This window comes from Rhagoletis zephyria, unplaced genomic scaffold (assembly GCF_001687245.7).
Source record: "Rhagoletis zephyria isolate East Lansing unplaced genomic scaffold, Rhagoletis_zephyria_1.1 Rzeph_scaffold_00865, whole genome shotgun sequence".
Taxonomy (NCBI): Eukaryota; Metazoa; Arthropoda; class Insecta; order Diptera; family Tephritidae; genus Rhagoletis; species Rhagoletis zephyria.
The window spans coordinates 31,544-45,123 of record NW_016157949.1 but is presented as its reverse complement, the minus strand read 5'-3'; the positions used below and the strand labels follow the sequence as shown (position 1 = coordinate 45,123).

The window sequence follows — 13,580 nt, the reverse complement described above, 5'->3', positions numbered from 1 at the left end:
AAACATAGTTTACCAGACTAAAGGAGTGGTTAAACGTGTCAATGCTAGCTCTTTTTCTACGCATTTTGCTGTCAAAATGCGAAATCGAAAGTCTACTTTCCCGTGTAAACAGTCAGAAAGTCCTTTTTGCAGATTTGCAGAAATCACTTTCGGCAATAAAAATTGCAAGGTGTAACTGCAACTGAAATTATGCAAATCGCTTTCGGGGAATAATTTTAACTTGATCGTGCAATAAATGTTAAATGGCTTTGGAAAATTGTTTTTCATAAAAATTATTGGTTTTATTCCATATTGATGCTTTGATACTTAAATGAAAAAAAGTGATACATATTGATACATACATTTTAAGTCTTTTTTCTGCTACAATTTTTCACAAGCCCGCGGTCACACAGCTGGCAAACAACTGCAATACCGATCAAGCAACTCCCTTGCGAGTTGACAATGATGGATGGTTGTTGCTGCTGCTTTATTTTTATTGCACATACGAGTATACATTGAGAGTGGCGTTTTTTTTTATTGTTTTAACACAAATGTGTGCTTTACTCTGTTGCTTCTTTTTGTCCTTCTTCAAGTTAAGCCTGTTTAGTCATCGGCCGCCGGACGAAGGTTACAAGCGCTGAAAGGATATGCCAAGTCAATGGGATGAATGGAGTAATAATAATAGTTAAAAGACGTTAAGGATGAAAAGGAATAGGTAAATAGTAAGTGGCAAGTGCAAATAGTACTATTTGTAGCTATATAAGTACATATGTATGTGTTTATATAAATATAAAAAATACTTAGGTATGAAAAATACTCCTTTTTCACTGCGATATCCTTTGACTTTGGCACTACTGCTTACCAATCCTTCTAAAATATTGACGCTTGACTGTCAGATTCATACATAACTTTATATGTTGTAAATATTTGAAATCTGACTGAAATTATGCCCACTTACCATATAACGGTATAGAAATACGAAAACTCCGATATTTCAGTAACAAAAGACGCCAATTTACTTCAACTTACAATGCTCTCTTAACAAAAAACCAAATTATAGATTTTTGGCCCGGCATCACCCATTTATGACCACATAAGTGTATATCGATAGCCGCTTTATTGATTTCCACCAAGCTTGGTCTAATTACTTAAATATTTCATAGCATATATCGACGGCTGAGTGGAAGATCGACCTATCTCGGCAGTCAGTTCGAAAACGCCCTATCTCAGAAAACTTTTCAAAAACGCTCTATTTCAGAATTTTATTGAAAAATACGCTATCTCAGAATTTGGTTGAATAACGCCCTATTTCATAATTCGGTTCCAAAACGCGCCATCTCTAACGAAAATACATTGAAAATAAGCTGAGATATGGCGTTTTTAAGATAGGGCGTTCTTCAACCAAATTCTGGGACAGGCTTTTCTCATACCTATTACTTTTAATCTGGCTTTTATGGAGGATAGTGCAGCTGTGTCATCTTAGAGAAGTTTAAGTATTTTTGCGATAGAACATGTAGATGACTGACTAAAAAAGGTTCAGTTTTCTCTAGTAAACGCAGTTTCTCACCTCGGTGCCGAAGATAAAGCGAATCCCTTCCAGAGGGTTCAAACTACTCCTTACTGATCCTCTCAGTAGGTAGGTTGCTCAGTCAGTAGGTAGCTTAGTCACCTTTTCGAAACAGATCGAAACCAGGGGGGCCAGTAACACAGTTGTAAGATACAAAATATTCATAGTACAAAAGTAAGTTATCCTCGCATAAAATACTGTTCTATGTGAAATAGGTATACAAATTAATTTAGAGAACGTGGTTCTTTGAACTCTCTATTGCTATTATATAGTCTACTATTAGTTGTGTTTTCGTATTCTCCAGCAAAAAATATCCACTAACTTGCCAGTAACCAAATTTCGGAGAATAAGCCAATATTAACTCCCAATGAGAGAAATATGCAAGAAAGTACAAAAACGTAAAACCAGCAAGAAGTTTCAAGTTTTATGAACAGGTAATTAATTTGTTATTTTCCGACGCGATTTTCTAAGAAAAATCCTATTCCTATCTTAATATATATTTAAATGGGTTTATTTGGTAAATCGCAACTCTAAAAGCACCACAAACAATTCTTTGGTAATGTGAATTGCATTAAGTATAATGCCATCAGCTGTTTTCTTACTAGCAAATAGTTACTAGTAAAAATGTATCCAGTAAAAATCCAGTAAAACTTGCAAGTTCAGCTGTCATTTTTGCTCTCTCAAAACTCTCTCTTTTGCTGGTTTCTTGCAAGTTTTTGCCTACGAAAACGGCTTCCAGTAAAAACCAGTAAAATCAGCACTGGATTTACTGGATAGTGCGTTCACGAACACGGCTATTATCTTATATCATAGAAGCTATGATTACTCTGATTCGATATTGCTATTAATGACAAAGCTTTCCATACCCACATATAAATACGTAACGCTTATCCCTGAGCCAATACTCCAAAATGTTCAGCAAATTTTCTTTATTAAGAGATTCATTTTGCGACCAACTTGGAATTGCACCACCCTTTATGTGGCGGAATGTATTACACTGTGCTCTCCACAGCTGTCAATACAGTCGTAAATTAAATAAGCAGCAAATAGTTAACATTGAAAATGCCTACAATCCTTAATAGCTTTGTGTAACCCTATGAGTTTGTACATATAAAACGGAATTGGTTATATTAATTTCAGACAGTTTTACGCTATGCATCCAAGCATTCATGCGTACACACACACATTAGTGCACACACACATACATACATACGTAGTCATTTTGCATTTATTGGTACATTAGTTTATTATCCTTGCAAAGGATTCATGTGTTCTTTCGTTATGCTGACAGCTCCGGTTTTTGTTTTTGTTATCGTTGCTGGTGGCGGTGGTGGTTGATTTCGGTAAAAGCACAGTGAATTAATTAATGANAGTTATTAATTTCAGACAGTTTTACGCTATGCATCCAAGCATTCATGCGTACACACACACATTAGTGCACACACACATACATACATACGTAGTCATTTTGCATTTATTGGTACATTAGTTTATTATCCTTGCAAAGGATTCATGTGTTCTTTCGTTATGCTGACAGCTCCGGTTTTTGTTTTTGTTATCGTTGCTGGTGGCGGTGGTGGTTGATTTCGGTAAAAGCACAGTGAATTAATTAATGATTAATGCCGCATTCAGCTCACAATATTGGAAGCGCTTGTAAGTGTTTGCGTGTGCGTATGGGAGCCTTGGATTCGCTTTTAAGTTACATTTAAAATTGCTTTGAAAACCAAATTTGTTGGTTTATTTACCTTTTGGCAATTATCCAGAAGACATATCAAGAATTTAATGGACAATGGAAGTAATTTGGATTCGAATGCAACTAATTTATTTAATCGGAGTAGAATTTTAAGAAATACAATAATTACAGGTATTGTCTTCCCAACGAGCGCACATCTGCCTTATTTGAAAAATATCAATATTGCCCACACTAAAAGGTTTACTGCTAGGGAAAATGGATATTTCAATACCCCATATACTATATATGTACACGTATTTTCTTAAAAAAAACCTTTCTGAAGTGAACTTATTTAATTTGCAAAAGCCGAAACAAACGTTTGCTTAGTAAATAAATTCAAAATTTATATGACTCGCTTCATGATTCAATAACACAAGGTTATGTAATTTGTGACAGCTCAAATTTGACAATCCTTTATCTAGATTTGTATTTTGGATGTAGGAGAAAGGTGAAGAATGTGATCGCCTTTAGCGAAAACGGTAGTAGAAAAGAACTAAAAAAGTGCGCAAAGTATACAATTAGAGGTAAAATGTTTATTATTAATTCTAAGTGAATTTGCAATATATTTGGAGTTTTAATAGAAATACTAAACAATACGTAAAAATATGGATTTTTAATTTAAGTTATTCGTCACTTCCTGGAACAAATGTAGAATACCGACCGTTCACCTATGCAAAAAAGAAAAATGCAGATCTATAGAACTTTTTACGCTCATTTGAATCATGCGATAATTATTTAGCGCAAGTAAAATATAAAGACGTTTTAGAAGGTTAAAGTTAAATTTTTTGATTTTTTTAAATATTAATATCTTATTAACCACATAACCGATTAAAAAACTAATAGCGTTACCATAAAGATAATCAATTTGTCTTTCAGCGGATATACTTAATTGAAATTGGTTTCATATATTTAATGTGTATGTCGAAATTATTCGAAAAACTTCTTATGCTGCGCATCTCCCCACATCTGCAAGCCCGCAATATAATACCACTTCACCAATTTGGCTTCAGGGAAAAACATGGAACAATCGAGCAGGTAAATCGCATAACAACCGAAATCCGAACAGCGTTTGAAAAGAGGGAATATTGCGCTGCAATATTTCTTGACGTCGCCCAGGCATTTGACCGCGTCTGGCTAGATGGTCTTATGTATAAAATACAAATGCTACTCCCACAAAGCACACACAAACTGCTTAAGTCATACCTTTATAATCGAAAGTTTGCAGTTCGATGTAACACCACCATTTCTGAAGCCCATGCAATCGAAGCTGGAGTGCCACAAGGCAGTGTCCTTGGCCCGATGTTGTATGTCTTATACACCGCGGATATTCCTACAAACGACCGCCTGATAATGTCCACTTTTGCCGATGACACTGCCATAATCAGTCGCTCCAAGTGTCCTCTACAAGCAACTGTGCTCCTAGGCAATCATATGGAAGCTGTTGCCAATTGGCTCGCAAACTGGCGAATAAAGGTTAACGAGCAAAAATGTAAGCAAGTTACATTTACACTGAATAAGAGTAACTGTCCGCCCTTGACTTTAAACAACGTACAAATACCACAAAGCAATCATGTCACTTACCTAGGGGTCCACCTGGACAGGCGACTTACTTGGCGAAACCACATAGTGGCTAAAAGGACTCATCTCAAGCTGAAGGCTAATTCTCTCCACTGGCTTATTAACTCTCGCTCACCCCTGAGTCTGGAGTATAAAGCGCTTATTTACAATACAGTTTTAAAACCGATATGGACCTATGGATGTGAGTTATGGGGAAACGCGAGCAGCAGCAACATGGAAATCCTTCGTCGTGCGCAATCTAAAATTCTTCGAACAATCACCGGAGCACCTTGGTATATGCGAATTGAGAACATTCCCGCGACTTGAGAATACCAGAAGTAAGAACCGAAATAGAACAACGGAAGACGAAATATGTATCGAAGCTTTTAGCGCACCCAAATCATTTAGCAAGATCTTTATTGCGTGTCAACAGGACCTCAAGACTACGTAGGAATGACTTACCAGCCCAGTCGTAATCTTTTCTTAGGGCCAGTTAAGAAAATACTCATCCCAACTAGGGGATGTAAATTAAGTGAATAGATTAAGATTCGAAAACTTATTGTTAGGCTCTTAGGCAGGGCAGATTCAACAAATAAAAAAAATAAAATAAAAAAAAAAACGACTAAAAAACGAACAAATGTTATTTTTTCATAAAATAACTTTTTTTGAAAAAAANTAAAATAAAAAAAAACGACTTAAAAACGAACAAATGTTATTTTTTCATAAAATAACTTTTTTTGAAAAAAACTGCATGATTGCTGGTAAAGAAATTTATATCATTTGGAAAGTACAAGTTATTATCTTTAATTCGATATACATATTTTATCATGATCTACTTTTGGGGTTTAAGAATGAAGTGATAATAAAAAATATAAATAAACAAAGCAAATAGACCTCTTATATCTTCTCTATTTTTACCCGCGCCAAATAAATTTGGTATCGTTTAAATCAGTGTAAAAAGTTCTATCAATTGGCATTTTTCGTTATTTTATATATATGTATAAAAATTCACTGACTTAATTGTGTATATTATGGTACCCTTAATGGTACCCGAAATGGCGTGCCTTCTGGGGCCTTCTCTTCTCTTACTGGTATCCAGCGGCACAGCCAACATAGACATATACATATGTAAAATTGGAGAAAAGGAGCGCTTTGACCTTCCGTATAAAAACATGTTTGATTATACTTTGAACGATTTTAGCAGAATACAGCCACCTATTTGTTTCCCATACTTTTTTATTGAAAAACTTTTTGCTCTTAAAATTAAAAAATTTAAAAAAATGTCGTGTAAAAATAAAGCTATTCAAAATTGCGAATATGTGGTATATTTCAGACCTTGTGTGGTAAATGTGATAGATGCTGAAAAAAGTGGTAGAACTACCACAATGTGGTAGAAGTACGAACACTGCTTACGGCTTGGATGCCAACATGGTAGTATCCAGTAAGCTCTCGATGAGCATTATCACATCAGGGTTGGGCTTTCATAACCTATTAGATATTCCCTTAAGAACATATTCGATCTTATTGGACTGAGATCAACTCTTCTCTTTGAAACAGGAAGTAATACTCGCTCGTTAACTCATTGGCGGCCCCATTTTCACAGTTGTTTCATTGACCCAATGCGGAACTTAGAACACATATTATATCTACCGAGAGATGGGTTATTCAGTCTTTAATCACTTCTGGTTTAGTTGTAGATGACTAGAGCTAAGATCACAATGGTTGTGCTCCAAAAGGCAATAGACTCGCAACGTCTCAAAGATTATCTGTTGGTGTCCTTTTAATCGAACATGGGGTCTGTACCCCAAGTTAATATGTAGAATGACAATACCATGCAATGGTTCGTCCGATTATTGCTTAGGCTTCAATGGTATAGGTTCAATTTTTTGTTGTTCAACTAACAGTAACCTGGCGAGAGCTGCAAATGCGAATATATATCTGGCAGTACTCTCCGTAAAAACAAGCAAGATAAAGATATTTCAGGTCTAACATCGGGTTGGAAATATGGAGATTTTCCGATTTCATTCTAAAAGATATATGTTTTGACAGAAAATATTGGGCCATAACCCCAGACCGGCTCCAATGGTTTGATCATGTCCTTTGAATGGACTCAGACTATCCAGCCACGTAAGCGTTCAACTCGGAATCCGATGGGGGCAGCAGAGGAAGAGGGAGGTCTTCTCTGCGATGGAAAGAGCAAATGGAGAAGAACCTGATTTCACTTGGCATTTCCAATTGACGTCAGTGGGCACAAAAGAGAAAAGACTGGCGTGATTTATTGAACTTGGCAAAAATCGCTTAGGCGTTTGCCTCCCTTTGATCCTATATATTAACATTGTTACACATAGGGGTCGAGGATGGAGGACATAATAGTTGCGTTGGTCCAACGACCTACGCGCTAATGAACCTTCAACAGAGATGGAAAGGCGTTCTTATAGTTATTTTTTTCAGGCACCCAAGCGGTCATCAGAGCCCTATCTTCAACTCTTGGCAGCGGGAAACAGGGCAATAACGGGACAAGGACACTGTCGGAACGAGGTGAGGTTCATCGTCTATCCTTGTGAGGCTAGAACTGTTTTGCGTACTCAGTTTTTCCTTTTCGAGACTTGCAATTACTGAATGGGTAAACTCAAAATGCATATAATAGTGTGAAGCGGTAGAAAGTTTTAGATAGGCTATGATATTCTTTCGCTAGAAAAAGCGTAAATCTTTTAAATAGAGCCAACATTAGGTTGCTCAGAGGGTGCCTAGTCGGATATAACCAACTGCGCTCTCACATGCACCGGATTGTCCTGGCCAAGGATACAGGGTGCTATTTTATGTCTTGAATGGGAATGACCGGCGTTTGCAAGTCTAGGACTAAAACGTTTCATTTCATGCACCACCAAACTTCTTAAATATTTGATATTTGTTTATTAATTAACGCAAGTTGGCTTTGTACATAATAGAATTATTAAATACAATAGCTAAACAAAACAAAACGTGAGTAATTGTAAACATAACATAACGCTCTAACAATAGTAGTATAAAACAATAGTAACATAAAACAACAATAGTAACATAAATAGTGTTGTAACAGAGACTCCGAGTATTGATTTTAAAGTATACATTAAGTCAGCGTAAGACCCTCCAAAGAAATTTAGATGAGCGATTCGGCTACCCATATTTATTAAGGGAGCTGAAATGGTCTTAGGCTTTAAAAGTTAGGGACATACATATTAAAGAGATATTTAGAGTTTATTAACTAATTAACTATGAAGCCTGATAATGCAAATAGCCCACATCATTGTAGAATATACATAGCTCATATGGATGCCTAGGCACCAACAAAGCTCTGTTTCAAAGCAATCCGCTCCCTCTGACATGTGAGATGGTGCTTGTACTGTTCAAGAATGGATATTGAGCTTTACATATACCATCCATTCGACGAAGTGCGATACAAAGCTACACTCAACAACTTACAAAGCGATACGACCTAGACGAGCCTTAGAACCTGCTCTAGGAGGTCGACTTCCGCCCCTTAATATTGAGGAAGCTGAACTTGCGCGAGGGACTGGGTGCAATCTAACTAGCTTAAATACGACACTGACACCGAAAACATTATTGATTATTGACTGCGCCCATCGACGTCGGTCGGTTGAGGCTTGCCAAGGATTGAGCACTGCTGCTTTAACAAGAATAACGATCACTGTAATACATGGCAATCAGCTGTTTATATGTATCTTTTCTCGCGCGCTTGCATTTGCCTTTAAAGACAAAAGTAAGGTAAATATGAATTATTATTGCTAGAAAATTATTATTATTTTGTTATCTATTTTACACAGATGAAATATAGAGGAAAAGGAGAACGCAGAAGCTGTCAAAGCTTTTATTGTAGCATATGTACTTTGTTGTTAAAGTTCGAACTGTCAAGCAAAGCGAAGAAAGTCGTATGTAAACGGCCTTTTACTGCCATACCTAAACAAATGCGACAGCGTTGTCCGGCTGTTGAAAAATTCTCATGCCCAGACAATTTGTATGAATTATACCGAAATAACGCGGCGTCAGTGCTGAGAGGTTCGAAAATCCGATTCAAACAGGGTGTTAGGAAGTGAAGTTGGCTGAAGAAAACGGCGAAACTAAAATTTTCAAGTTTCACACAAACAAACCTATGCTTATTGTTGGCGTTTTTTCTGCATTTGACGTAGAGTTAACGCTTTGTTACGGTACTTGTTACTTGGGCGCTAACGCTAGGCGTCAGAAAAGGCTCCGCCCAACGCTTTTGTTTAGGTATGGCAATCAAACAGTTTGCTAATGATCACAATACTCGAGTAGCCAATGAAGTCTAGAACACCATTTCCTCCTATGAAACCACCAAGACAACTGGAAATCCTTCAACAGGAAATACACATCCCCGCTCATATATTTCAACTGAATAGAAGTATCCTTCCTCATAAGAAACCCTTAGTGATCCCTGCCTAACTGGTTTAAATGAGATACGATTAAGGGGGCAGACTTTTATTGTAGGTGAAAGAATGTAGAAGAAGCAGAAGAAGATAACGAATGCTTGGCAAACCATTTTAATAAGCCTTACAGGGATACCCACATATGGAAAAAGAGCTTGGGCAAAGCTCATACGACCTACAAGAAATGATTTGTACTCGGGTGAGTGTTTTTTTAACTTAGATAGGAATATAGGTACTCACAACACAACGGTCGTATATTGCCATTTATATGGGGCTATTATCTCCTTATAACCTAGTCTTTAGTTTTATGTTCCATGGCACCGTATACGAGAAAACTACTACATTCAAAAAACAGCTTTCTTGATCCTTAGCATTAAAAGTATTATTAATAAAGACAATGCACAGTAATTTCACTTCTTTTCAACATAAAATCCTATCGTCTCTCCAATTCCATTGTTAAGTTTCCTTGCCATCTTGAATACTCGTACTTACTTTTAATATTTTAATCACTTCTGTGGTCTGTGTCATAATCCACTCCATCACAATCCACGTACACACAGAAAGCATTCATCACTCTCCTGAGTGTTTGCGTGACGCGCGAGAACAAAAGGAAATCCGTCGGCGGTAACAAAAGGTTTGAAGAAAGCTATAGAAAAATGGTAAAAAATTCAAATGCAAGGCAATCATACTTGAAATTTCAATTTTATTTGGCCAAACAAGCGCCAACCTCTATAAGAAAAAACATTCCACGGGCTTTCAGCGCGACCATGAGCCTTGACAAAGTCGCTGCCAATTTTTGCCTACGCTGCACAAAACGACGAGCTGTCGGCTTAGACGGCGCGCAATGTGAGAGCTAAGAACCAATACTTGTAACATAAAATACACTTTCCAACGGAAGTTCAGAGCTGTAATAAGGGGATCATCGGGAATATGCTAAGTTTATGTATGTATCAGGTGAGGTGGTGTGGTGTGGCGTCGCAGCCCTAGCGACCCGTCATTTTCCACGCGTAATTACTCCACTCAACTGTAACGTAACGTTTGCGGGTTTGTGCATCCGTTTGTGTTCGTTCGAAATCATCACCAGCTCCGCCACCAACTTGCAGTGTTTGAGAGTGTGGCTGTTGTTGTTGTTGGTGGTGGTGTTGATGCGACCGCTGCGCTATTGTCCTGAAGGCGTGCGTCTGAAGTGCGCTCCTGCGCCAACCATCGTGTCTACGTTGACAATTTAGCTGTAGCTATGTCGTGTGACACATTGTTGCCACCCTTTTACAATTTCCACAAATATAAGTACTTTCGTTGCAGCTCTTCACTTTCCTTTGGTTCGTCTTATTTTGCTCATTTTCTCTGTTTTCACAGCCTTTTGGCAAATGTTTGTGATTGCGACTTTCCATTACCATCGCCGATGCTACGTTGGCTTGTAACGCGTCGTCTTCCTTTTTATGCTTTCATAACCAGTCCTAGCCGCGCGGCAGCACATCTAAGAGGGACGACAAAGGTTCGCAGTCGAGTCCAAGGACTTTACAGCGCTATTTTACAGATTTACACTAATTCGGTTGTGTGTTGATGGTGTGTGCTTTGCTGCTAGCGACATTCTAAATTGCAAAAAGATGTTGACAGCAACAAGCAAAGCAGTAGCAACAGCAAAAGTTACAACAACAGAAACAATGGCAAATGCAAATTTGTAGAAATATAGACACCAACCCATCGCAACTGTATGAAAATTATTTCCATCACATCTGGCTGCCACACGGCTCGAATCAGCCTGAAGAGCAGGGAGTATAATAAAGTCAAAAAGAAAACGGCAATAACAGCAGCTAATACCCTCCTACAATATGTAACTGCCACAACACCTGCACCAGAAGCAGCACCAGCAACAATTTTGGTAAACATTTTCAAGATTCAACGTTACGCCAGCAACAACAGAAGAAGCACAAAGCTGCTAAAGGCAGCAATAAAGCCTCAGGTATGTACGCTGGTTTGTGTACACATGAGCATAGTAGTATTTGTGTGGATATCGGTTGTCCTTGTGAAATATTTCAAATTTATTTTCTTTCCCTATTTCATTATTGTAGGTATGTACATGTAATTTCTCTGAATCGATTTTGTAGGATTTCCCTCGAGGTTTGGTTTCCTTTGCTTTGCTATTCCTTTCTCATAACACGATACGCGCATTCTTTGATAATATGGAGAATTATTAAGTAGTTGTAAGTTGTTGTTAGCGAAAAGTTTTAGAAACGAGAAGAATTATAGAGTACCAACTTCTCAAGTAGCATACTGGTGTATAACTTGGTGTAAATTTGTGAGTTTTGGTACAATTAATCAGATTTATACGAAAATCCGTAAATTTACACTTGAGTTGCTTCCCTTTGTGAGCGAAAATGTTGATGTACATACATAGGTAAGTTAATACATTTTTACCAAACCAATCGTCGCATATTCCAGCTCAAAATTATTCTTCATTACTAACTTGGAGTTCTATCTCACCCATTACTTTTTGACCTATTTATCAACTGACCCGGCGGGTCTGAGATGGAGGAGGCCAGCAATTTCTATCGGCGCTCACCAAATTGAGTCGAACGCCAGAGATGTCAGGTAGGAGGAATGGAAAGCATTGAAAGCCTTGTGAATATGAGACTTTACTCCATTAAACCTTCCAACTGCTAAGTACATACCGATCCTCCCGGCCGTACCGATAAGAATTTTGAAGGGAAGCGCACTGAGTACCATTATTTTCGTCTGCCCTTTGCGAAATTCGTTCTGTACAGAGAAAACTTTAGCACAAAGTTGGGTGGCTTGCGGAAAGTTTCAAGACCAGGGAGAACTACCACGGCGATCTAGTGACCTACATATATTCAGAACGTACTTAAATTTTGGTAGGAAAACTTCTCTGACCTGTTAAGTGGTAACATCACTGAAAATAGCGGAGAACGTGAACCCGAGCCCCAGGCGACGACGCAGAAGCATGAACAATAAAAACCAGCTCTGAAAATATACAACGTGGACTGCGATGCTGGTAGCAGAGGAAGTGGAAGAGCTTCTTTTCCATGGAAAAACTATGTGGAGAAGGGTTTGGCTTCACTTGGTATTTCAAATTAGAGTTGGTTGGCAAAGAAGAGACGACTGACGTGCCTTGTTCGACTCGACCAGAATCGATTAGGCGGTCACAGCGCCCACCAAGAAGAAGAATTTGGCTGGTAACTTACATTTTTGTTTAGACAGTAAGGTCCTATATACTGTAAATTTAATTAAATTTAACTTAATAAATAAATCAAATCAAATAAATCAGCCCCTTTTGACAAACGTTTATCGTTTATAGCATTCCGTGTCAGCTCAGCGCCTGACGATGTCACATTCACCGTAAGCTTGCCTTTTATGAAAGTCAACTGGTTAGCCCAAATGCCCGCTATGCCGTGGATTTCTATTTCTAAGGCTATGAAATAGTGACCTGCAGGATTTTAACAACCAATTGGGTACATTTACCTAAGTATATATTTATATGTATGTATGTACATGACATGACTGATTTTATATTTGAATTCATACTAATGAACTTTCATAAAAAATAATTTACACCGACACCAATGTGTTACAAAAGGTACATGCAACGGTACATTACTGCGCAACTGGCGTGGAAGAAGACGTCCACCACGTATTCTTTGAGTGCCCTCGATTCAATCGGCAGATGAGCCAATTGAAACTAGCCGTTGGAGGGCCATTCCAGCCGCCAGAGAAGTGCCGTTTTGAAATTTATACACCCAAAGAGTATGCCGTGCGGATTGAAACCTAAGCTGGTCCAACCACAAAAGCTGCATTGGCTTCGAAATTTGTGCGTTGAGACCGCCTATTGAACATGAAATTTATCAATTAAAGCGTAAGCGCGGACTGGAATCTAAGCCTTTCCAGCCGACTAGGCGGTGCGGTCTCGAAAATTTGTGCAATCGAAGCGTAGGCGCGGACTGGAACTTAGGCCGTTCCAGCCGGCAGTGAAGTGTAGCTTCGAATTTCGTACACAAGAGGCTTGAGCGCGGATTGGAACCTAGACCGTTCCAACCGCAAAGGTAGTATACAATACGCATACGGGCTTGAAAGGTATTTGTTCTTACCGACTGGAATGAACGTGCGAGCCTTATGCTCAAAACGGCTCCCGACGAAATATTTGACGGTGGTACCGGGGGGATCGGTACTTGGACAGTAGGGGGTTTAACTCGAGTTATAGCGCCACACTGACGGGTATAGGCTTCCTCCTCGTAAAACTAATACTAACCGTGTTTGTGTTCAAATAGTTCACAAATATCCTCTC

The 13,580-nt window shown here is 38.3% G+C and overlaps 1 protein-coding gene across 1 annotated transcript in view; it reads left to right on the top strand.

Annotated features, from left to right (window-relative positions):
- Nucleotides 1–10,994: 10,994 nt before the first annotated feature.
- Nucleotides 10,995–13,580, top strand: part of LOC108361859 (uncharacterized) — a 33,185-nt gene continuing 30,599 nt past the window's right edge. The window contains exon 1 of the mRNA XM_017614619.1: nt 10,995–11,243. Coding sequence (XP_017470108.1) covers nt 10,995–11,243 — 249 coding nt within the window. The remainder of the gene's footprint in view (nt 11,244–13,580) is intronic.